At 39.7% G+C, this 26,242-nt stretch overlaps 1 protein-coding gene across 9 annotated transcripts in view; it reads left to right on the top strand.

The window, feature by feature from the left end:
• Nucleotides 1-26,242, top strand: part of Stard9 (StAR related lipid transfer domain containing 9) — a 113,699-nt gene that overhangs the window by 46,574 nt on the left and 40,883 nt on the right. For 8 of the 9 annotated variants that reach the window (XR_010047771.1, XM_063249550.1, XM_063249549.1 and 5 more), the window contains 7 exons: nucleotides 2,089-2,201; nucleotides 9,149-9,218; nucleotides 11,086-11,158; nucleotides 23,045-23,112; nucleotides 23,866-23,963; nucleotides 24,374-24,565; nucleotides 24,749-24,846. Coding sequence is in view for 8 of the 9 variants with exons in the window: in XM_063249550.1 (XP_063105620.1) it covers nucleotides 2,089-2,201; nucleotides 9,149-9,218; nucleotides 11,086-11,158; nucleotides 23,045-23,112; nucleotides 23,866-23,963; nucleotides 24,374-24,565; nucleotides 24,749-24,846 (712 nt within the window). In the remaining variant the exon portion in view is untranslated. The remainder of the gene's footprint in view (nucleotides 1-2,088; nucleotides 2,202-9,148; nucleotides 9,219-11,085; nucleotides 11,159-23,044; nucleotides 23,113-23,865; nucleotides 23,964-24,373; nucleotides 24,566-24,748; nucleotides 24,847-26,242) is intronic. The other variant, XM_063249547.1, reaches the window with a different exon arrangement.

Genomic DNA, 26,242 nt, shown 5'->3' with positions numbered 1-26,242 from the left:
AGCTCCAGGATCTGAAATGTTCCCCTATTTCTAGTCCCAATCTGAGCTTGTTTAGCTGTTCTTTCTTCTTCCAGAGTCAACAAAAGGATAGAGGAAAGCCATAGCAGAAAACTCTTTCATTACCAGGAAGTTGGGGAACATTTTAGGTTCTTGGGTTATAGAAAATTTAATTCCCTACCTGTGGACTGAACAGGTAGTTCTTTCTGTGGCCCCACTTACCTTGACTATCGCATTTCCCTTTCCTCCATTTTTTATGTTAGTTAGTTTTTTGTTACTGTGACCAAATACCTGAGAAAATCAATTTAGAGGAGGAAAGATTTATTGTAGTGCCTGATTTCAGAGGTTTCAATCCATGGTCTGCTGGCTCTGTTCCTTTTAGGTCTGTGGCAAGACAGAGGCATCATGACAGAAGTACATGGCAGAATAAAGCTGTTTCTTCATGAAAGTCAGGAATAGAGGGGGAGGCACCAGATTGCAAAGAGGCCAGGATAGGATGTGGTGCCCAAGGACACACTCCAGAGACCCACTGATAGTGCATTCAGCTGTGACTCTTATCAGTACACTAATCCATTGAGGAGGTTAACACCTTTATGATTTTTTTTTTTTATCGGTACTGGGGATCAAACTCACGACTGCTTGCTTGCAAGGCAGGTGCTTATGCCGCTGAGCTAAATCCCCAACCCCACACCTTTATGATTTAATTAATTCCAGATGCCAAACTGCTGAACACATGAGGCTTTGGGGGAACATTTTAGATCCAGACCAAAACAGTTACTGTATAGTTTTATATCAGCTTTACAGACTTTTCTTCCCAAGCTTCTACTGGGTTGTTCTGTAGGGAAGTAGTTCTCACACTGTAATTCCCACACTAGAGCTGGCTTTTCCAAGATAAACGCTGTTTGCTATTCGTTTGTTTAAGTGTTCAGTGTCCTTTAAAAAATCAAGATATAGGAGCCGAGGATATAACTTAGTGACACAGCACCTGCCTGGCAAGGGCAAAGTCTCAAGTTTGATTCCCAGTACAAAAAAAGAGAAAGAAATCAAGATGTATTTCACCTCCCATAAAATGTATTTACCAGCAAGGTGTAGTGGTGCATACTGTGTAATCCCAGCTACTCAGAAGATAGATGTAGGAGATTCCCAAATTTGAGATGAACTACAGCAATTGAGCAGGATCTGTTTCAGAATCCATAAAGCTGCAGGGCATGGTGGTACATGTCTGTAATCCCAACACTTTGGAGGCTGAGGCAGGAGAATCACCACAAGTTCAAGGCTAATCTGGGCTACACGGTGAGACCCTGTCTCAAAAAAGAAAAAGAAAAAAAAAATGAGAACTGTACTGCTTACAGTAGGGTCAAGTGCTGGAGTTTTTGTTTTTTTTTGAGACAATGTCCTACTATGTTCCTAGCTCAGGCTAGCCTTGAACTTATGATCCTCTTTCCTCAGCCTCCTGAAGAGGACTGTGCTGCCATGCCTGACTATAGGTTTGACTTTTTCTGGTACTGAGACATGACTTTTACATTGAACTACACTCCTATCTCTAAGACCCTCCTTTTTTTAAATTTTGAGGTAGAGTCTTGTTAAATCACTTAGTTGCCCAGGCTGAGCTTTAGTTTACAGTCTTTCTGCCTCAGCCTCCTGGAGACCTTAGATTATAGGCATGTGCCAACATGCCCTCCTGGGACTAGATGTTTCTAATTTAGCTTCCCTCATAGCTTAGTAGTGGCCCTTGAGCTACTTTTTCAGAACAATCACATTTAGAAGGATCACATGTAAAAGTCTGATCAGGCCAGTGTCTGGTGACAGAATACCCTAAAAATCATTCTGAAATAGCCTGGGAGGGCTAATGTTAGTTTGGCATGGACATCAAAGCCAACACTTTTATGGTGACCATCAGTGCTCAAACCCATGGAGAATATGCAAGGGAAAACCATGGCTTAAGATCTTAGAATGTGGCAGAGGTAGATCTAGAACAAGAACCTAGAACTTCAAAATTTTTAAAAAAGAATTTAAAAATCTTCCAATTATTAATTTAGTAATTTTCTTTCTTTTAAAAAACATTTAATTTGTCTTTGTCTCTTTCTCTAGTTTTCTGGAAATCTATAATGAACGAGTACGTGATCTATTGAAGCAGTCTGACCAAAAAAAGTCCTATACCCTTCGGGTCAGGGAGCATCCAGAGATGGGGCCCTATGTACAAGGTGAGCTACTGTGTGCTGAGTCTGAGACCAAGCTGGGGTCTGGGAAGTTTTCCTAACATTCCCTAATGCACTTTACAGGTGTGTAGTGAATACTCAGCTATATGCCAGCCACGTACAGAACATTGGATGAAAAGATAAGATCCTGCCTTTATCTGGGTGGGCAAGCTTATACCCAGAAACAGATACTTATTTGGAAATTGTGATAAAACTTAATAAAAAAATAAGTGGACAGAGTGATAGAAAGAACTTTGGAAAGTGTAGGCAACCCACCTGCTTGGTGTTAAGGGAAGCTTTTCTGAGAGGCAGTTCTGAAAGCTAAATGCCATGAAGGAGACAGTCCCGTGGGAAGTGGCACAGTGAGGGGAGCAGAGAGATGAGTGTGGCCAAAAAGGAGACCTAGAACAGGCTGGATCTGCAGGTACAACAGCTGGCTGACTGGTTGTTAGGTCAGTCAGTCTCCTTTTGGTGGGGAGGGGGTGGCTACTATGTCTTCCACACGTGGCCATCATCAGGAGTGAAGAGACTCTGAGATGAGGGGTCTGGGGCAGGCCCTGGTGTGCTTCATCATCTGTCTTATTTCATTAAGTTGGGTCCTGCTATTACCTGATTTCCCTGAAAATAAAACTGCCTCTTACATTAGTTTTTGCTCTAAAAGACACAATGGAGCTTATTTTCTTTATTTTTTTATTTTTTATTTTTTATTTTTTTTGTCTTTTTCATTTTTATCGGTACTAGGGATCGAACTCACGACTGCCTGCTTGCAAGGCAGGTACTTATGCCTCTGAGCTAAATCCCCAGCCCCAGTGGAGCTTATTTTCAAGGGATGTCTTACTTTTCATGTGTAACAAACTACATTTTTACATTTATTCATGTACAGAAATCTATTTTTATTCAAATATAGGCATGTCATCATCTTCTGGAACATCATCATAACTACCCAAACCCTGAGTTCTGGCCTGAATTCCGTGCCTCTCTATTTCCTGTAGAACCATTGACCTGAGTCTCTCAATTTGAGTTTAGCAGCAGAGCTCTCCTTAAATGAGAGATTCTTGCTGTGTTGCCTGCTTCTAGTGCATTGGCAACATAGCTGTCAGTGGTTTTATCCTATGCATTCTGCACCCAAGTCGTGACCTCTTGCATGATGGGCTTCACAGAGTTTCCATTAAATCAGTTGTTAATTGAATGAAGACTTACGAGATAGGAATGGCAACAAAAATGATGACATTTAAGGATGATGGTCCACACAAAAATGATGAAAAATTACAGGGACCAAAACTATGAAAACATTTTTTATTTTACATGAGTGCATTAAGTACATCTATTATAGCACATGATGTATTGAATTATGAACATTCATATTAGACACAGCTACATTCCTTCATATCAAGTGTGCATGTTTTTCTTGCATTGTGTCTGTACTCTGACAGATCTTGAGCTGGTCTCTTCTGGTCAGGCACAGCTAATAGATGACCCAGTGGAGTGTCAGTCTCTGATTCTCTGTTTTCCCAAGTGTTCTGTCATAAATAGTAGCTGGAAACATCAAAACCGTAGTTTTCTTTGCTAGGGACTAGTGTGAATTTCCTTTGGGAAGCTCTGTAGATGTACATTTTTGTTTAAAGCAGTTCTTTTTCTTTTTTTCTTCCCCTTCCCTTCTCCTCTCCTCCCCTCCCCCTCCTCCTCCTCTCTCCTGTAGTGCTGGGGATTGAACCAAGACCTTGTGTATACAAAGCAAGGGTCATATCCCCAGCCCAAAGGAGTGCTTTCAAGGCAGACCATGAATTAATGCTATAATGCTACAACTTATTCTTTTTTGTGGGGAGGGGGTAGTGGTGGTGCTGAGGATGGAACCCAGAGCCTCAATGCATGCTAAGCAAATGTACCACTGACTAACCCTAGTTCTTTTTTATTTTGAGATAGGATCTCACTAGGTTGCCCAGGCTGGCATTGAACTTGTAATCCTCCTGCCTCAGCCTCTGAATAGCTAGCATTACAGGTTTGTGCTGCAGTGCCCAGCTACAACTTTTTATATTTTTGTTTTATTATTGAGGATTGAACACAGGAGCTTTGCACTGAACTTCATTCCCAGCCACCACTACTGTTCTTCTCTTTCCTTTTCCTTTCCCCTTTTCTTTCCTTTTTTCTCCCTTTCCCTTTCCTGATAAGGTCTTGCCATGTAGTTTAAACTGGTATTGAACTCACTGTGCAGCCCAAGCTGACCTCAAACTCATGGCAATCCTTCTGCCTCAGCCTCCTGAATGCTGGGATCACACACCCAGCTCTTAACCCCTTTTTATTAAATTTCAAGATGACCTCACTAAGTTCCTAAATCTCCTAAACTGGGCTCATATTTATAATCCTCTCCCTTCAGCTTCACAGAATTCTGGGATTATAGGTACACGCTACCATACCTGGCTCAACTTCTCATTTTAGAATGACCTCTGTGCATATATGTGTAACCCGTAAGAAACCTCAGGCATAGACAAACTGTCCTTGAACTCTCAATGATCCTCATACCTCAGCCTCCTGAGTGCTGAGATTGCAGGTGTGTGACACGATGCCTGGCACTATTTTTACCCTTTTTAAAAAAAATTTTAAAAAATAAAAAATTTTCAGAGCTGGGGATTTAGCTCAGCAGCATAAGCGTCTACTCTGCAAGCATGTGGTTGTGAGTTTAATCCCTGGTACCAAAAAAACCCCATACAAAATCTAAACAAACCTTTCAATCTTTGCGTATCTATATTTCAGATTTATATCTTATAAAAATGTTTCTTTGGGGCTGGGGACTTAGCTCAGCACTATCAGCGACTGTCTGGCAAGTGCAAGGTCATGAGTTCAATCCCTGGTACCAAAAAAAAAGTTTGTTTGCCCTTTGCTTTAGCTAAGTGTCACAGTTTTGGTCTTTGAGTTAGAGACCGTGGTCTGTATATGTTTAATGTAATTATTAGTTTTGTTTGGGTTTATATCTATAACTGTGTTTTCGCTTTATCTTGCTGCATTAAAATTTTTTTAAACTCTTTGAGGTTTATTTTTAAAATTATCCTGTGTTTCTACTCTGTTACCTTATTGTTTGTATATTATCTCATTATTTTGGTGGCACACTAGAGATTATAACATGGGCCATTGAGTATCAACATAATATTAAGTGGTACTTCTTTTTATTTTTATTTATTAATTTTTTTGAGACAGGGTCTTGCTGTGTAGTTCAAGCTGGCTTGAAGTTACTATAGAGCCTAAGCTGCCCTTGAATGTGTGACAATTCTCCTGCGTGACAATTCTCCTGCCTCAGCCTCCCAAATGTTGGGATTACAAACCTGTGCCACCACACCCAGTTTAATTGGTACTCGTCCCACACAGTGAAAAAAACCTTAGAGGATTTGAATTTCATTTATTTCTTCTTATGTGCCATTTTTATTACTTTTACTTTTTAAAAAATTTCTTATCTCCTGTATGGAAATTTCTTCAGCCTCAGAAATAACCTTTAAGTACATGCCTATGATCCCATCTACTCAAAAGAGTGAGGCATACCTGCAGGTGGTGTCGCACTCCTGTAATCCCAGCACTCAGGAGACTGAGGCAAAAGAAGCATTGTGAGTTCAAGATCAGCCTAGGCTACAAATTAAGCTTAAAGTGAACTGCATAGCAAGACCCTGTCTCAAAAAGACAAAAAACAAACAAACAAAAAAAAACCCCTGAGGCATGATAGTCTCCAATTTGAGGGCTGCCTGTGCAATTTAGTGAGATTTTATCTCAAAATTAAAAGGGCCTGGGGGGTGTAGCTCAGTGCTGCTTGAGTTCAGTTTCCAGTACCACAAAAATTAAAAACAACTCCAACTTCAATACAGTTGTCTCTTGATATCTCTGGTGGGGCATTTCCAGTACTCTCTGTGTATACCAAAGTTCTCAGATCCTCAGTTCTTAATATAAAATTCTGTAGTATGTATGTGTATACCTATGCACATGCTCCTATAAACTCTGTATCATCTCTAGATTACTTGTAATACCTAACTCAGTGTAAATAGTTGCTATTCTGTGTTTTAAATTTTTTTTAATGTTACATTGTTATTTAAAAAAAATTTTTTTTTGGTCTTTTTTTCCTTTTTATCGGTACCGGTGATCGAACTCACGGCTGCCTGCTTGCAAGGCAGGCGCTTATGGCGCTGAGCTAAATCCCCAGCCCCTGTTATTTAAATTTTTAAAAAATATTTTCAATGCATCATTGGTTGAATCCATGGTTGTAGAACTCAGCACAGGGAAAGCTGATTGTATTTCCTGTTGTGGGTAGGCTGTTGACATATTTCCTTGGTTTCTAATTGATGAATATAGTGTATAATTTTTTTTTTGAGATGAGAGTCTCACTTTGTTGCCTAGACTTGTCTCTAATCTGTGAGTTTAAATGATCCTCCTATCTTAGTCTCTCAAGAAGCTGTGACTCTCAAGTAGCAGGAATTTTTATAATCAGTTTTGCAGCATGTAACTGTACATGCCTATAATTCCAGCATTCTGGAGGTATAGGTGGGATGATTGCAAGTTTCAGCCTAGCTTGCGAAATTTAGCAACTTAATGATACTCTGTCTCATTTTTTTTTCCCTTTAACAGGGTTTTGCTGTGTTGTCTAGGCTGGTCTTGAACTCATAGTCATCCTCCTTCCTCAGTCTCTCAAATGCATCCTGGGATTATAGTAATGCACCACCATGCCCAGCTCTAGCCCCTACTTCTTTGAGATAGAAACTCAAAGGACTCCACAGAAACAGCATTAACTAGAAGTACTATAAATAAGTCTTTGAAAGGACTGCAGCTAAGTTGTGAACATTCTCAGTCCTAAGGTAGCATGCATAAGATCTAGTCTGAATGAAGTGTTCTGTAGAGGAAGGGCTCTAAATTATCTCTATACTTCTGTAAATACTTTCTGGTACAGAAATTATAACCAAGTACACAAGTAGGCATGACAATACAATTTTTACTGTAGTTTCTAATTTTCTCTGAAATTTTGTCATCTTGTCATTTAAGTCCTTGAAGATAGTAAGCAGTTACTTCAAGTTCTGTCTGGTAACCACAGTATTTGTGTCTTGCTTAGGTATATTGCTCTTAATTTTCCTCAAAGAAAAGCAGGGGCTGAGTGTGGTGGTGCACACCTATAATCCCAGAATTTGGTAGGCTGAGGCAAAAGGATCACTGGGAGATCAAGGCCAGCCTTCACTACATAGTGAGTTCAAGACCAGCCTGAACTGCAGAGTAAGACCTTGTCTCAAAAAATAAAAAAATCAAAGAAGTAGAAGTTTTCTTGCTGGCCTTTAGAATGTAGCATCATCTCCATTCCTGAGTGGCTCCACGAAAACATTCCACCATTTTGCCCCAGGATCTGTCCTCAGGGCCAAAGCATCCAAAGTTGCTCCCTTCATCTCTGGGTTTCCATTCTCCCCTAGTGTATGGAATGGGAATATTTGACTTTCTAGGTATCCTTTGCCTTCAAGCAGATGTCTTTTATGTTTTGTACAGCTTTCTCTAGTTGTTTTCAGTAGTGTATATGTGTAATTTGCTATTACCAAAAATTCCATACTTGAATTCTAAAATGGTTTTATTACGGACACTTTCAAACATATGCAAAATTAGACATACTAGTAAAGTGACCCTCACATCCTATTACAGTAACCACTAGGTCTTTGTTAATCTTGCTTGATCTATATTCTTATTCACTCTCCCTCATTCTATATTTTGAAGCTAATTCCAGATGTCACATGAATTTATCTATAAATATTTTAATATGTGGCCCTAAAACGTAATTTTAAAATATAACCACAAAATTATTATCACATCTAATTAATGCCAGTAATTCCATAATTATATCAAGTTCTTTAATTGTTCTCCTCCCCCCCCCCAAAAAAAAAAAAGAAAGTTCAACTAGGGTTCAGATTTCTTGGTTTTTTTTTTTTTTTTTTTTTTGTCTTTTTCGTTTTTACGGTACCAGGGATCGAACTCAGGACCACACACTTGCAAGGAAGGCGCTTATGCCACTGAGCTAAATCCTCAGCCCCTCTTGGTTCATTTTTGATGTAGTTGGATTTAGCAATAGGCCTGTGAAGTTACTTTGTTCTGAATCTCTAACACCGTACAGATTCCCTAGTATGGCTTCTTGCAGAAGCCTTTTTGAATAAATTTGAGACAGGATCTTGCTATATAGTTCAGGCTGATGTTCAAATCCGTATGTAGCCCAGGCTGGCCTTGTAGCGATCTTCCCACCTCAGCCTTTTGAGTGCTGGGGTTCCAGGCATTTATCACCACTCCCGGCCTTCAGAGGCCTTTCGTGGTTTGGTCAGTGTCAGCCATAAAGACGTCATACATCCTCCTAGGTGCCTCTTCAACTGTGTAAAGTTTACCTTTTCTGTAGTGGCTGACTCAAATCTCCCGTCTGCCATGGCAGACCGTAGGGCTGCTCAGCTGTCCTTATTTTATCTGCTACTTCTGTAGCACTTGGTCATGCTGTCTTGTATAGATAGTGTAACTTAGCAGGATTGTGAACTGTGAAGATAGACATATGGGTACTGTATACTTTGTGTATCAAACTGAGTCTGCCACTTTGTAGGCAAAATAGCACCTGCCTATCATCTCAGGACTTTTGTGAGGGTCAAATGAGGTATTGTCTGAAAATATTTCTTATGACCTATATAGCAAAATTATAAGCAATTGTTAGCACAAATTCCAGGACACAACCTTTGTTAGGGCAGAAACCTGTATTCCTGGAGCTTGTCATAGCACCTAACAGTAGGTTTCCAGTAATCATTTGTTGATTTTTTTTTTATTTGTTGAGTTATTATCTGAATTTAGCCATTTCCTCATTCTTGCTTATCAAATAGTATAAAATAGCAATGTTAAAATTAACCTAAAGGAAAAGGTTAAATTTTACCATAATTTTTATTTGATTTTTTTTCTCCTTTCACAAATCTTGATAGGTCTGTCTCAACATGTAGTTACCAACTATAAGCAAGTAATCCAACTCTTGGAAGAGGGAATAGCAAACAGGTAATGGGTTTGTGTGTTCCCATCATTCTTTCAGCCTCAGTCTCCTGTCCTGTGTTCTTTCCCCTGTGGACTGTGGCGACACAGTTGTCTCTGTCTGCAGCTCCCTACATCCACACCGAGAGGCCCTTATCAGAACATTGTATCACCAGGGTAAGGAGTGCTGATTGAGGGTTAGTGCTCTTTTCAGTAAAAATGAAGTGGACTTTGTTCTTGACATGATAATAACAGGCAATAAGTCCAGAGACATGTTATACTTTGCTTTAGTATATACAGCTTTTACTACTTTGATCAAAAAAGGGATTTTTGCGTGCTTTATCCTCTCCTTTCTTCTGTTTTTGGATACTTATAAGGTGACCACCCTAAATTTTTTTTTTCTTTTTCAGACAGAGAGTCTCACTGCGCAGTTCAGGCTAATCTTGACCTCACTTTGTAGTCCAGGCTAGTTTTGAACTTGCATCAGTCTACCTGTCTCAGCCTCTTGAGTGTTGGACAGGCATGTGCTACCACACCCAGTTTCCAAGATTGTTTTAAAATTCACTATGAATAATTAAATTCTATAGGCTCTTCTAAAAGCTATTCTAAAATTTAGTTATTATGAAACACCTAAACTATTAATTAGTGCTTAGGAGAACTTTTTATTTCCTATAGGAAAAAAGTATTTAGAGTCTCCTGTTTATTATTAATAACAGGACCTTCATTTTAATTGAAAATGAAGGAAAAAATTAACTTTAATGTCCCCCTGGGCTCTCATGGAACTTTCTCAGAAGAACTTGTGTCTAGTCTTCAGGTTGCCCTGAAGGTTTTGTTCTTTAACTGTCAGGCTTCACTTTTTCCTCTTTATCTTTTTTTTTTTCATTGGTACCAGAGATTGAACACAAGACCTCACGTTTGCCAACCAGGCACTTAGGCTGCTGAGCTTACGCCCCTGGCCTTCATCTTTATCTTTAAATTAAGAGATCAGCCTCTAGATTTTGACCTCTTTCATCACTTATCCAGCTCCCATAAGAACAGAAATCAATGAAATAGTCTGAGGTAGTCTTAAACAAAAGTGTGATTAATTTGGGTGTAGATAAAGGGAAGGCTCCCTGCTCGAAGGGTGAGCACTGGAATGGATTTCTAAGGGAGACTGAGTTCTTTCTGATTTAAATATGACATTGATATAATTTGAAATCTCACTTCAGAAGCCTTTTTGAACAGGGTGTGATGGAACATGCCTATAATCCCAGCACTCTGGAGGTTGAGAATTCAAGGCCAGCCTGCATGTATAGGGAGATCCTGTTTCAAAAAGGCTTTCCAACACAAATTAATATTTTTTCTTTTTTTGGAACCCACTCTGTAGTGGAGGCTGGTCTGAAACTAAGGTGACCTTTCTGGTTCAGACTTCAGAATGCTGGTACTATAGCTGTGTGCCACGATGGCTGGCTGCAGTTCACCTTTCTCTGTCTTAGAGTCTTTTCCAGCAAGCTCTCTATCTTTGTTTGTCTTCTTTAAATAGTCTGTGTTAGGGATATTGTTCCAGGTTTATAATACCTTAATATTCCCCTTTTCACTCTAATGTTAGTTTTTATCCCTTTTCAAACAGTTTTTCAGTGTGAGTTGATGTGCAACTAATCTTTTTTTATCACTTTTCAAACAGTGTTTCAGTGTGAGTTGATGTGAAACTAATCTTTTTTCTCTGCTATCAGCATAAAAAGTACTGCTTCTGCCTTCTTTGGACCATTTCGTAACTGTACTAGATTTAACATGATGTTTTTTGATTCTCATCTGTGACCTTCAGGACTAATTTTTCTTTTATTCCCCATGGATCCTTCAAGGTCTACCATGCATAAACAACCCTTGTACTAACTGTGTTTTCTCTTGTACACAGAATCACAGCAGCTACCCATGTTCATGAAGCCAGTAGCAGATCCCATGCCATCTTCACTATTTATTACTCACAGGTTGGTTGCTCATACTTGGTGAGATTTCTTCTATTTCTCCCTTTGACTGCATTCTTTTGTTTTGTTTTGTTTGTTTTGGGTTTTTGAGACAGGATCTCAACATGTACGTTAGGCATTGAACTCACTGTGTAGCCCAGGCTGTTCTTGAATTTGCAGCAATCCTGAATTTACAGACTGGAAATACAAGTATGTACCACCATACCTGGCTTTATGTTCCTTTTTATTTTTTTCTTTCTTCCTGTCTTCCATGGTTTTCTAATATGGTTTTCTAATATGACCTAACAATATAAAGGGGCCTACTTGGAATGTATTAAGGTGTACCTTAAGAAAGGGTAGAGATAGTTCATAAAAACTCAGAGAAATAGTCTCTGGTAGTCTAGGGTAGTGGCATGTTTTTAATCCAATTACTCTGAGAGGCTGAGGCACAAAAATAGCAAGTTTGAAGCTAGCATGGGAAACTTAGCAATTTAGTGAGACCCTTTCTCATATTAAAAAACAAAAGACTGGAATGTAGCTTACTGCAAAGGCCCAGAGTTAAATCCCCAGTACCACCGCAAAGCAATCTTCTACTGATAGTTTGCTTTTAACATTTCAGAATGCTGTTGTGTTTATTTGATCAGTATTAGTTTACTTAAAATGAAAATTGAGATTGAAATGAAAACATTAAAATAAAAAAGTGAAAATTTATTTCCATTATGGTAGAATGAGGAGATTGACAAATCCTGTCCACAAAAAGGAACCTCACCTGGGGTAGCAGCGCATGCCTATTGCGTCAGCACTGAGGAAACAGAGATAGGAGGATCATGGTGAAATTTGAGGCCAGCGTGGGCCACATAGTGAGTTCAAGGCTAGCCTCAATTACGTGGTGAGACCCTGTGTCTTAGTTACTTATCCTGCTGTTGAAACAGAATACCCACACCTAAAGTTAAAGGAGAAAAGATTTATTTTGGTTCACAGTTCATAGAGGTTTCAGTCTGTAGTTAGCTGGCTGCAAAGCAGACAGAGGGATATCATAGGAGAAACAATTCATGGCAAAGCAGGGCAGACAGAGGCAGCAAAGTAACAAGCCATGACACCCCATTTCAAACAAAACAAAAGAACTGAGCAAAGAAACCATAAACTATGCAGCTTCAAAGCTACACAATTATTTTTGTATTTTTAAAGTAAGTCAAAGGCATATGACAAACTGAGAAGCATTTATTCAAGAAAATACCAAACTTCAGGTTTCAGCTCAATGGTGTTCTTTCTTTGTGCTATTTCCATCATCCCCATCTATCCCTGCAGCTCGGTCAATGGGGAAGTGTAGTCAGGGAAGGGGAGGCCAGGAACCAGCAGTTTTGCTGCTGTTGTTCCTGACATAGAAGTTTGCTTGATTTTGAGCATTGTCAGTTCAAGTGGTGAAGACCAATGACCAGGAAACAAAGAGGTAAGTGGCTTCACTAGCCATAGGTGTTGGTATTTCTCAGGCAAGACCAAAATTGGCAGACTGTCTGGGAATTTAATAGATGGAGGTGATGCAGCCGCAGCAGGTTTGACAAGATCCTCATACAACCTAGGTACCAGAGCTATGGACATACATAATGGAAACTAATTAGGCCCAAGCTACCCACACAAGTGTGACAGAACCTGCCCATATGTTCAGAGGAGCCCCTGGAGGGTCTGTGGCCAGTGGATGCTAGGCAAACTGAAAAATGGCCTGAATTTTTAATGCATTTCCCTGCCCATACCTAGATATACCAACAGAAACTGGAAGTCTTATTGAATCCAGTTGTTTGATTTGTAACTTCTGCACTAAGCTCTGCAAATACAGGGCAGTCTTTAGGAAACAAGACTTGAATCTAGAAACAAAGGAAGAACTGGACAGAGATCTCTTTGGCCGCATATGTTAGAGACTCACAGATTTAGTCCAAACACATCCTTGCTACCTTCAAAAGCAGAGATCAGAATCTAGAGTTGCTAGTGCTCTCTAAGATATTTAATATTGCATTAAAAATTATAAAACATTAGCTGGGTATGGTGTTGTACCCCTGTAATATCAGCCCTCGGGAGATGGAGGAAGGATCAGTCGGAGGCCAGCCTTGGCTACACAAGATCCTGTCTCAAAAAAACTAAAAAAAAAAAAAGGCACACAAAAATAAGAGCTGTGACTTGTGCTGAGTGAGGAGAAAAAAGTCAATAGAAAGTGACTGTACATGCCCTAGATGTTGGATTTAGTCATTCTGTGTCACCCCACATAATGGCACATGTCATTAATCTCAGCAACTTGAACGGCTGAGGTAGAAGGATTGTAATATGAGATATATATCCTGGATGATTTAGCAAGCCCTTGTCCCAAAATTAAAAATAAAATAGGATGTGGACTCAGAAACAGAGTGTTTGCCTGCAACTCAGAAACAGGGTGTTTGCCTGGCACACACAGAGGCCTGGGTTCATTCTTCAGTACTGAAGAAAACAAAAGAAAAATAAGAAACTGTGTTTAAGGAATTAAAGGAAAACCTGATGACAATGACTTCATGGAGAATCCTAAAGACAGAAATTAGTTTTTTTTTGAGACAGAGTCTTTCTGTGTACTTCAGGTTGGCCTTGAATTTCTACTTTGTAGTCCAGGCAGGCCTCAAACTCATGGCAATCCTTTTGCCTCAGCTTCTAGAGTGCTAGGATTACAGATGTATATCATCATGCCCAGATAGAAATTAAATTTTTTGACATGAATTTTGGGATTGAAATTATAAATTAATGGAAATGGAACATTCACTAGTGGGGGTCATATAATATTTATTATTTATTTATTTTTGTTTTGCTTGAGATAGGGTCTTCACACTGGCCTTCAACTCACTATGTAGCCCAGGGTGCCCTCAAACTTGCTGTAATCCTTCTGGCTCACCACCCCAAGTGCTGGAATTACAGAGGTGAGCCTCCATGCCCAACTTGATATCAGATTTTAGATGGCAGAAGAGTTAGTGGGCTTGAAAATAGACTAATATAAATCATCCAGTTTCTAGAAGAGAGTAAAAAGATAGAATAAAGATGAACAAAACGCCACGCAGCTATGGAGCCATGTCAAGGATGCTTACCTGTGTAATGAGACCCTAAAAAAGAGAGAAAAGAAAATAAGACATTAAAAAACAAATGGCAAGTGCAAGGTCCTGAGTTTGATTCCCAGTACCAAAAAAAAAAAAAAAAAAAAAAAAAAAGAGAGAGACAGAAATAATGACCCCAAACTCCTCAAATTTGTTGGAAAGTATTACACAGGTAAGCAGCTTAAGGACTCTAATAGTACTAAGTACAAACATACACATCAAAACATGAAGGAAAAGGGAAAAAAATAAAAGAGTAACCAGCCATGGTGGTAAATGCCTATAATCTGAGAAGTTGGGTAGCTGAGGCAGGAGGATTGCTGAGAGTTCAAGGCCAGCCTGAATTATATAGTGAGAGCCTGCCTCAAAAACATAGCAAATTAATAGAAGAGCGAGGGATAGTGACATGCCTATAATCTCAGATACTTAGGAGGCTGAGGCAGGAGAATCAAAGGTTTGTGGCCAGCCTGGTCAACTCAGTGAGACTTTGTTTCAAAATAAAAAGGGGTAGGAGTATATCTCAATGATAGAATGCTTGTGTAGGCCAGGCATGGTGGTGCATACCTGTAATCTCAGCATTTGGGAAGCTAAGGCAATAGGATTACAGGTTTGTGGCCAGCCTGGTTAACTCAGTGAGACAAGGACTGGGGGCGGGGGGGGGGGTAGTTCAGTGGTAGAATGCTTATGTAAGCCAGGTATGATGCATGCCAGTAATCTCAGCACTTGTAATGCTGAGGCAGGAGGATCACTGTAAGTTTGAGCCCTGCTGGAGCTACCTAGTGAATTCAAGGCCGGTTTGAACTATATAGCAAGACATTGTCTTGAAAGAAAAAAAATAACGAATACTTGTGTAGCATATGTGAGACCCTGAATTCAATCCCTGGTATTGAAAAGAAAATCATCAGGAATTAAAATGGTATAGTAAACATGCAGTTGGCCTCCATATCCACAAATTATGTTTCATGTAAATAGGCCTATGATAGTTGCATCTGTATAAATATGTACAGAATTTCTTTTCTTTAGCGTTTGAATTATGCAGGAGTTATATAGTTATACATTTACATTGTATTGAGTATTATAAATAATTTACTGTATGTAGGAGGGTTTGTTCAAGGTTACATATGCGAATGCTGTGCCGTTTCACATTATAGAAGATCCTTGAGCATCCTTGGATTTTGGTATCCACAGAGGTCATGAAACTAACCCTTTGTGATACTGAGGAACGGCTGTGAACCAGTAACATCATGGGCTGTGAACCAGTAACATCAAGGAAAATGCATGAGACATACAGGATACAAATAGAAAAATAGCTTGTGATTCTAAACACATCTGAAGTTACATTAAGTGTGGACACACTATGATTCAAGGTTTCAAGTCTTGCTGAGCATGGTGGTGCATGCCTGTATTCCTAGCACTTTGGAGGCTGAGGCAAGGAGGATTGCTGTGAGTTCAAGGCTTGTGTGAATCGCATAGTGAAAGCTTGTCTCAAAAACAAAAAAGTTATCAGATATGGCTATGTGCTGGCCACAGAGGGACACTTTAGATTCAGTGACAAAGATAGATTGAAATTTAAAAGATGGAAAAGGATAAGTAGTGTAAATAGTAACTGTCAAAGAGCTACAGTGCTGTATTGATGCCAGGTAAAAAGTATGGTAAGACAAATAGTAGCACTACAAAAGGATATTTCATCCAGTAAAATGCCAGCAGATCAAGATAGTACAGTGGTCAAGTAGGGAGATCTTGCCGCCACCACAGCGAGAGCCATAGGTCAGTTGGCCAAGCTAGAATAAAGAATATGAAGTTAAAAATAACAAAAGTAGCCCGGCATCATAGAGCATACCTGCAATCCCAGCACTCGGGAAGTTGAGCCGGGAGGATTATGGAGAGTTCTAGACCAGCCTGGGCTACAAAGTAAGCTCAAGGCCAGCTTAAAGTGCATAGTGAGACCTTGTCTCAAAAAAAAAAAAAAAAAAAAAGTGGTAAAAGTGAGACTTCTAAGAAATAGAAGAGCTGATGAAATTAGATTTCAATGTTGAATTGTTATTCGGAACATCTGTTATACAAGGTATTCACACAGACTACAATATGCTAAAATTGGTCCCTAGGAAAAATCTCACTAAAAAATGTGCCGTAGTCTGATGTGCCAACTCAGAAGCAATGAATTTTTTAGGCTAAAACAAGTCTTTGCACTTTTTTTTTTTATGGTACCAGGGATCGAACTCACGACTGTGTGCTTGCAAGGCAGGCGCTTATGCCACTGAGCTAAATCCCCAGCCCCTTCTTTGCACTTTTTAATTTTGGAAATTTAAGTCTTGCAAAATTCCTAAAAATGCAAAAGCTTTTCTTTGAATTGGAATATTGGAAATGAATGACTTAAATAAAAGCTTCATAATGAAGTTTCACATTAAATAGTTAAGCATTTTTAAATAACATGAGGCTAAACAATTCATTCTCATTGAAAATCAAACTATAAAGTGAAATAAATACTTAGGGAGGTATTTCATGGTCATTTGTTTGTGATCTTGGTAAGTAATTTGTCCTTACTGTAACTGTTTGGGAATGCGATGTTTTGATAAGTTGGTGAGTTTTCCTTCCATGGGAAATGCAATTACTAGATTAAACTGATGTTTAGTCCCAAAAATATCAAATTGGTTAAAATACCATAGTGTATGCCAGCTCTCCACAGAACATCTATCATTTCCTAAAACACAGGAATTATTTCTGTAGCTAGCGAATAATTACATTTTTTTTTTTTTTTTTGTCTTTTTGAGACAGGGTTTCTTTGTGCAGTTCAGCCTGGCCTTGAACTCACTTTGTAGCTTAGGCTGATCTCGAACTCGCAACGTTCCTCCTGCCTCAGCCTTCCGAGTGCTGGGATTGCAGGCATGAGCCACCACGTCTGGCTTACATTTTCTTTTTAGAGGTAGAGCATTGTATGTTCTTATATAAAGATACTTTTATCATTCTTAGGAAGATAAAGCAATAAAATATCAAACCACCTAGGTTCACTATGGAATAAAGAAATCCTAACTTTTTAGAAAATAGTGGCCCTCAATCAAATTATAATGAACTTATTAGAATTAGCTGTGTTTAGACCAGTTAGACTTTATTGTGAAAGCGTCAGAGATGACTTTGTTCTCTTTGCCATGGCCTCCTGAGTGCTGGAATTCATGTTCTTTCTGTTGTCACTGTTTTTTATTTTTCTGAGGAGAGTTCTTGCTGTGTAGTTGAGGCTGGCCTTGGGCTCACTGAGTATATTGGTCTGGCTTTGAACTTTTGACTTTTTTTTCTTTAGCCTTCTGAGTGCTAGAATTGTAGGCATTTACCACCATGCCCAGCAACAACATTTACATTTTATTAAAGCTTATGCTGACACCAGGCATATAGCTCAGTGGTACAGTGCCTGCCTGGCAAGCACAGGGTCCTAAGTTTGATTCCTGGCACCAAAAATCCCTAAAGAAACCCCCCACCCCACCCTTTATGTTTAGAGATTTTTAAAAGATACCCAGATAGAGATGCTGGATGTGGTGGCACACACCTGTAATCCTGCAGTTGGAAGTCTGAGGCAGGATAATCACTGTGAGTTTAAATCTAGCTTGGGCTGCATAAGTAAGTTCATGACCAGCTTGTATTATATAGTGAGAGCCTATCTCAAAAGGGCGAAAAAAAAGGTAGACAGATGTCATATTGTGTTTTTATGCCTTAAAATTATGTAATAATTCCTTGTGAAGTACATTACATCACTGAGTATTTGAACTTAGGGAGAAAATGGCAGGTACTGTAGTTTGCCTAACATCTAATTGAGAACAATTAAGGTTAAAATTTGAGTCAGATTTTAAATTGGTTTTCATTTCATCTACAGTTGCGTCTCTCAACATCAGTATAATTTGTAGGGGTAGGTAGAATTTCTATATTGATTGACAAGGCAAATGATTTTATTTTTAAGGCAAGTAATTTAACAGTAATACAAAGCTATAGGCCAACAAATAGAAAGTGGCACATGCCTGTGGTCCCACTAGGTGACCAGTAGGTGAGGTCCCAGTAGGTGAGGTTGAAACGGGAGGACCAAAAGTTGAAGTGGGTAGTGTCGTGGTGCAGCACTCAGGAGACTGAGACAGGAGGATTGCTCTTAGTTTGAGAGCAGCCTGGGCTGCATAAGCAAATTCAATGCCAACCTGCACTACACAGGGAGACCCTGACTCAAAGAAAACAAACCAAACCAAACCTAATCAAAATGAAAAAAAGAAAACTAAAGAAATTTTATTTATTTATTTATTTTTTGAGACAGGGTCGCGCTAAATGACAGCATAGCACACAACAATGTATAGGAGCCAGCCTACAAGTTTATCCCTGATTAGGGGGACAAACAGATTAAAGACAAGACACAGATAATTTTGAAAGCACTGGAGACTTGCTTTTTGAAGAAAAATCTTAAGTCTTCCAGAGACTCATGGAAGTAGTTTTCTCCTTTTGGGTGAGCTTGTTCTCCAGGCAGTTCAGATGGCTCTGGCTTTATTCTACAAAGATACACCTATTTCTTCCACATTTACTGCAAGAAGTGTGGCAAGATTCACTAACAAGGGACATTTCCATTTTGACTTTAATTGGTCAGTATGTATTCCCTCCCTTTTTAAAGATTAATAGATTTATTATTTTTCCTTTTTTTTTGAGACAATGTCTCACTATGTAGTTCAGCCTGGCCTTGAACTCAATAGTTGCCAGGTTGGCTTCAGATTCACAGTGATCCTCTTGCCTCAGCCTCCCCAGTGCTAGGATTACAGGAGTACACCACTACACCTGGCCTCTCTCCAAGTTTTTACAGGCACTTGGTCTCCAAGGCGAATAGCAAGTGGTCCTGGACCAGGAACTGACAGGACTCTGTTCCCATACTTTTAGTTAGCCTGTAATATTTGATTCAGATTAGTAAGATACTGTTAAGAGTTTCATAGTCTCTGAGTCTACTATCTTATCAGAGAATAGAAATCCCCTGCCATATAACATCTCAAATGGGCTCAACAGCCAAGTTTGGGGCATGTTACAAACTTAAGAGCACTGTCGGCAGCAGTCAGAGACAGGGCTCAGATGTCACTTGGCAAAATTTTGCCAGAGCTCAGTGTAGCGTCTGTTGTCTCTCTCTACCTTTGCAAAAGATTGAAGCCCACTTCTCATGTAGGATTTTTATGGCTTGTCACTGTGTCCCTTGAGGAAGGACCAGAATTCTTTAGGAATTGGGAATAAAGTTAGGGCCTTGAAGGACTGTAGGACTGTCCTTTGTACTATCAGCTTTTTGATTTTCCAAGGAGACTTCAGACATGTTTCTTGTGCCCTTTAGAGTGGATGACTATGACCTGCTTGGGAAGATGGGTTGCTTTTAGGAGTCATAGAATTTCCAGTCTGTGCTTTATAGACGATTGACCAGGTAGGCTGCTTTCATCAGTGAACTCTGCCTCCTCAAGGTTTTGAAGGGGCAGGTCTCTGATGTCCTGCCTGCTTGCACAGGTCTGGGAGATCACACATTCACAGTAATGGCTAACTCCTGGGCCTGTAGACATGAAAGGTGCAGGGTTAATAGTAATTAAGTTTTTCTAATAACTTCAAGCATGTCTCAGAATATGGTAAGCCATTTCCCTGTTAAAGATAAGTAGCTGTTTGTCTCCAGAATGACTGTGACCTGATGGGAAGTTAGGATGTCTAATTTCTGACCCAAAGTTAATTTTGTAGCTTCTTTTGCTAGTAAAACTGCAAAGAATCTCTTTAGAGTTCCTTTTCCACAATATGGCTATAGATCCAGATAAGGGTTTTCTAGAGAAGTAAGTCAAAACAGAATGAAGGTAACTGGTTCACCTATGACATCTAAGATTACCCAGGGTTCCTTGGAGATCATGATGTCCATGAAAAGGGGTATTGCAAGTTATCTTGGGTCCCTTCAATCATCAGAGCAGAAAATGAAGGTTATGGCTGGCCTAGCCCCTCTTTGGAAGCAGGGAGAGTCAATGCCCAGTGCCATGAGTCAGGTACATTAACTCCTTCACATACAGAGCCTGGTGCAGTCTGGTGCTCAATGTGGTCCTCTTATACTTGAAATAGGAAGGAACTCTTTTCCCAGTTGTCCCTGGGTTTTTCTCTAGATGACCTGGATGGATTTAAAGCATTGTCAGTTGTGACAGCTATCATAACTTTTCTCTTTTGTTCCTTTTCTGGATCCTGAATTTTGAACTCAGAAAAGGCCATGTCCAGCATAGGTGCCTGTGGCCCCATCTGAAGTTTTTGTAAGCTTACTCTGAGTGACAGGTGAAATGATGTCCTACTAGTGCTTCTCCCTCCCTGGAAGGTGGACCTATACCAGTATATTTACAAAAGACCCAAACATACCTATCTCCCTGGTAAGAGCAGCTAGCACATCAGACATCATTCTCACTCCCCCATTAGTGTTATACTCCCAGTTTGGTTCTGTTGAAGGTAAATAACCTTTCCAGGGTGATTTCTCTCCCTTTTTCAAGCACATTGTTCATTTATATAGTTCCTAGCCTCTTGTATACCTGTATCTAAAAAAGGACCCTAATTTATTGACCTGGGGACCATAGGAGGAAGTAGAAGAGACCTCCTGGTATCATCAAATAGATCAGAGGACCTACGTCTCCCTCAGAGACAAGTAGTGGTCTCGGGACGGGGTCATCCAGAATATCTTCCTCCTCAGAGACCACTCTAAACACCATAGTTCCTGAACATTCTCTTTGATAGAGTTACAAAAGCCTAAGGCATTTCATTCCCCTTGTATATTTTAAGCAGAAATGCCATAATTGGAGAATAGTCTCATAGGTTAAAGTACCATCCCATCCTCATCTGTCACTACCTCCCAGTTTGTAGTGAACCCAAACCATATTGCAGTAATAGGGAGCTGTTCTTGTCTTGGATTGTCAAGATCAAACCTCTCCCAGTAGGACTTAAGGGTGAGGTCAGTAAAATGTATGTGATGGTAAAGTTCAAGAGGTTCCCCATTGGCTCAGCTTGGGGCCTGTAGAGAGAAGGAGACAGCTTAAGGTCTTGACTACTTACAGTGGCATCTGATGCAGGAGACTCAAGGGTCTGCAAAGCACCCTGTGGGAAATCCTAACACACAGACTAGACAGGTGTTTGAGTGATGCTGGCATTAAGTGCAGAAGAAAGTCTCCCAGTGGCTTTTTGTCTCCACGTATGGACCCATTAACTCATCAGGAAACGAGGGTGAAGTCACTTGTTGGCGTTACCTAGTCCTTTAGTTTCTGTGAAATAAGGGTGAAACTTGTCTAAGTGAAGTTCCCTTAGCCACATAGTTGAACCCCTTGATGGTCCAACTTGTACTTTGAGTCCCTTGATGGTTCAGCTCATATTTCTAGTCCCTCAGCTCTGCTTAATCAGTTGTTCTCAACTGATTGTCTCCTGCATTTACTGCAATAGTAAAAAACTAAGAATGGAGATGGCTCTGCTTTTGTACATTCACATCTTTTATTAATTTTTTATTTTAAAAGAAATAAAATAATAAAGTGAAATAAAATAAAACAATGAGAATGACATTGGCAAAAACATGACAGTAGGAAATCCATAATAGTTATTATGTTGCATATTGTTATCCTCTAAATAGAGGCTCAGAGTACCAGCTTTAGGTCTGCAAAGTCAATCAAACAATGCAAGCATTAAGTTCTTCCTTCACTTTGCTATCATCTTAGTTTGCAGGTGCATGGGAGGGTGCTGCTTCCCAATTTTCTCCCTGTCAGCCCAACTACCGGTGCCCAGGAGGCTGCTTCTGTTTCCTGATTCTCTCCTGGCCGTCCTGACTGCTGCTGGCTCATGGAGGGTGCTGCTTCCTCTTAAATTAAATCTTAAACAGTCTCTTTTTTTCCCTTCAGGTTGTCAGGCATAGGGTTTTAAATTATCTGCACTTAAACAGTGATTAAAGCTATAGCCCGTGGTGGGACTTATCTTAGGGAGGAAATAGGTCAGCTAAAGCCAATTCAAACAGGTCACCTGACCGTTAACCTGCCCTGGCAAAAGCGTAGAGCTCTGCCTTTTAGTTGTTTATGTGGGATCCTGTTTTGAAACAGGATCTTTTTTTTTGGTCTTTTTCACTTTTATCGGTACCGGGGATCGAACTCACGACCGCCTGCTTGCAAGGCAGGTACTTATGCCGCTGAGCTAAATTCCCAGCCCCTTGAAACAGGATCTTGTTATGTAGTTCAGCCTTCTGAGTACTGGGATTACAGGTGTGCACCACTGTGCCTGGCTAGATGTTTTATTATCAACAGTACTAGATTTTGATATGGATATATATACCATTAAATTTTTGTGAAACAGAAATTTTACACCTATGTTAAATTATGCTGGGTAAAAGATAAAGTCATTTTTCTATGGGGAGTTGGGTGCCCCTGAAGAGGATGTATAGAGTTCTTAGCCTTGCAATTTTATACCCAGGTTGACTAGAGAAACAAACCTCAGTGCCAGCCCATATACTGTGGCTCTCTGCTGATGAATGAGCCTCTTGAGGATCTTGTTTGCCTGGTATATTGTACTAAAATTCTTCGTGTGCTTGAAATGGGCACTCTGAGGACTTCGTGGAGATTTGCTCTGCTTTCTCCCTGTAAGTCCTGCTAGTGATTTTGGTCCAGGACTTACTGATTAGGTCTGTCAGATGCTGAGATCTCATCTGGTTCAGAGCATATTAGAATATAGATTTCTTGAGCGATTTGGATAAAAACCCAAAATATCATCTTGGTTAAGAGAGTATCTAGTGGAAAAATGCAAATGACTACATTAAATGTGTTTTCTCCTTTAGGCAATTGTGGAGAACAACCTTCCCTCCGAGATTGTAAGCAAAATCAATCTTGTGGACCTAGCAGGCAGGTAATTAAGATTTCAAAGCCGAAGAGAATTACTCCCTTGACAATAACCTTGTTTCTGCCTATTTTACACAGAATAAGCTTGATCCAGTCTTTTTTTTTTAACGTTTTATCCTGAGAAAATTTAAAAAAAAATTCTACCAGGCTAGTGGTGCATCCCTATAATCCCAGCATCTGAAGGCAGGCAATTCCAAGGTCAGTGCCAGCCTAGGTTATAGAGTAAATCCAAGGCTGGCATGGATTATATAGCCAGACCCTGTCTACAAGCAAAAACAAATGCTTGAGTGCTGGGTTAAGAGTGTTGGTGGCCGGCAGATCCTCTCTATCAGGGTTTCTCTGTCTTAGCTGCTCATTAAAGTCTCTTGGGTTCCTTTTGAAGCTCCCAGTATGTGAATCTTAAATAAATCAGATTCTTAGTATGGGTAAGAGGAATGTAGGCACTGATATTTGTTTGTTTTTTGAGACAGAATCTCCCTATGCAGTTCAGGGTGACTTTGAACTTACCATGTAGCCCAGGCTTGCCCCAGACTCCTGCCTCAGCTTTTTTGAGTGCTGGGATTACAAGTGTGCTCCACCATGCCTGGTGTAAAGCTGAATTCTAAAGTGAATTTATTATCTGGGTCTTTTATAACATCAATACGATGTAGAGGGTAATATCTTTTTTGTATGAGGATAATATCCTTTTTTGTATGTGGATAATACCTTTCAAACATTACAAAAGTAGTTCTTATTTTTGTTTTTATTGATTGTGTTTTAGTGAAAGAGCAGACCCTAGTTACTGTAAAGACCGGATTATTGAAGGAGCCAATATCAACAAGTCCCTTGTGACTCTCGGAATTGTCATCTCTACTTTAGGTATTTGCTTTATTGACAGTGATTGGGGTGGGAGGGAGACTTTGGAAAATAACCTGTATTATTTTCATTTTGTCAGAGTGGGCTAGATACAAGGTGCTTTTTTGACAAGGCTACCTTTTGGGTTGAGGCATGAAAAACTTATATTTATCTGTGCTAGATTGATAGAGTACAGTCTGAGCCTCATTGTAACCCTGTCATTTCAAGGAGGGAACAGCTATGAAATGTCAATTCAAATCATGCATTCAAAGTCTGGTCCAGTGCTTGCATTTGAAGCATCCTGTCACATTCAAAATGGGATAAATTGTGTAACACTTAAGTCTGTGTCCTGCAGACTGTCCTGTGTCCATTGTTCTGTCTTAATGTGTTTGCTTCATAATTCCTTCTTTCTTCCACTCTTATTATGTATTAAGCCCAGAACTCCCAAGCATTCAGTAACTGCCAGGGCCTCAGCAGCTCAGCCAATAGCAGTGGTGACAACAGTGGGATCACCAGCAATGGGGGACCCTCCCAGAGGCAGTCTTACATCCCATACCGGGACTCTGTGCTGACCTGGCTGCTGAAGGACAGCCTTGGAGGCAACTCGAAGACCATCATGATTGCTAGTAAGCGGGCTCCTGACACTGCTTCTGTGTAGGGCGAGTATTCCACCTCAGAAAAGAGCCTGACCTTGCATGTTCCCCTTTCTTCAAGGGGCTTGCAGGTAGTGTGGGCAGTAGCAGCAAGGGAAGTAAGTGGTGGAGTGTGGGACTGGAAGGGTCTGACCTACCTTCTAACTTCCACTTCAGCTGTGTCTCCTGCACACACCAGCTACACTGAGACCATGAGCACACTGAGATATGCATCCAGTGCCAAGAACATCATCAACAAACCACGGGTCAATGAGGTGAGACCATTGGTAGATTGGTCTGGTGTACTTCACACAGTGTGCTTATTTTTTTCTCTGGATTTTATTTTTCTTTGTACTTTTCCCAACTTGTCAGACTTGAAAATCTTTCTTTCAGTGCTGTTGTGTTCTTCTCTGATATTCCTGCAAACTATAGTTAGTAACCTTTTATGGATAGTTAGGGTTAGGGTAGATATTTCTTTTTTTTTTTTTTTTTGTCTTTTTCGTTTTTATCGGTACCAGGGATTGAACTCACGACTGCCTGCTTGCAAGGCAGGCGCTTATGAGCTAAATCCCCAGCCCCATATTTTAGATATTTCTTTAAAATCATTCCTCTTAAGATCTTCAGTGTATCAGTGCCACACTAAGCAAGGTTCTTTAGAAGTTTCTGTTTACTGCTTTTGTTTTCAGTTAATATTATTTATGCCTTGTAGTTTTTCATATTTCCTGTATAAATTACAATGGCTTCTCTTGTTTTAAATTTAAAAGAGAAGGAATATAAGAAATTCTCTTTCTTTTCTTTTTGAATGAAATGAGCAAAAAGCAGTGGCTAAGTTTATTTGAGAAAGTAAAAATGAAAAGTGAGGGACAGACTGGCTCTGTTGAGCAAGCATGGGCCAAGTAAAAGGAGAAAAGCAATAAAAGGTTACCCAGGAGAAAGGGTGGCCTACTGTAAAGAAAATCATGATAGCTTTTTTTCTCTCTCTCTTTTTTTTTTTTTTGTCTTTTTCTTTTTTATTGGTACCAGGGATCAAACTCATGACCACACACTTGCAAGGCAGATGCTTATGCCACTGAGCTAAATTTCCAGCCCCTTTTTTTCTCTTTTTAAACTAGAGAGTTTGTTGGTTTTGACAACTGAATAGTAATTACAATATTCTAAATGTTCTTTATCTTATCTTCAAGTTCCAACCAAAGTATCACAACTGGTGATCACACAAATACAGAAATTGTCTTAAAAGGCAATGTAATGCCAGGAGTGGCAGTGTGTGTGTGTGTGTGTGTGTGTATAATCCCAACTCTCGGGAGGCTGAAGCAGGAAGATTATCACAAATTAGTGATCAGCCTGGGCTACATAGTGAGTTCAGTGTCAGCCAGAACCACATCAGCAAGAACCTATCTCAACCCACCCCCCCCAAAAAAAATCCACCATTGTAGTTACGTAAATTTTTTTTAACAAGAACATCAACATTTATTCAACGTAAAAAAGAAATGAGATATGAACATTTGTATTTAAACAATAAGTACCCTTTAATACATTACATGTGCTCATTGTATACTATGTGCACAATGAATATAATTACATTGTATACAATAGTTAGGTAAATTTAATCCCAATGTAGGAAGAGTAGTAGCACCTTCTATGTATAATGCTTTGGGATTAATGCTAGCTTCC

The sequence above is a fragment of the Cavia porcellus genome, unplaced genomic scaffold, assembly GCF_034190915.1.
Source record: "Cavia porcellus strain 051 isolate PalLab524CR breed Dunkin Hartley unplaced genomic scaffold, mCavPor4.1 scaffold_6, whole genome shotgun sequence".
In the NCBI taxonomy this organism is placed as follows: Eukaryota; Metazoa; Chordata; class Mammalia; order Rodentia; family Caviidae; genus Cavia; species Cavia porcellus.
The sequence above is the reverse complement of the archived record's forward strand: the minus strand, read 5'-3'. Positions and strand labels throughout refer to the sequence as shown.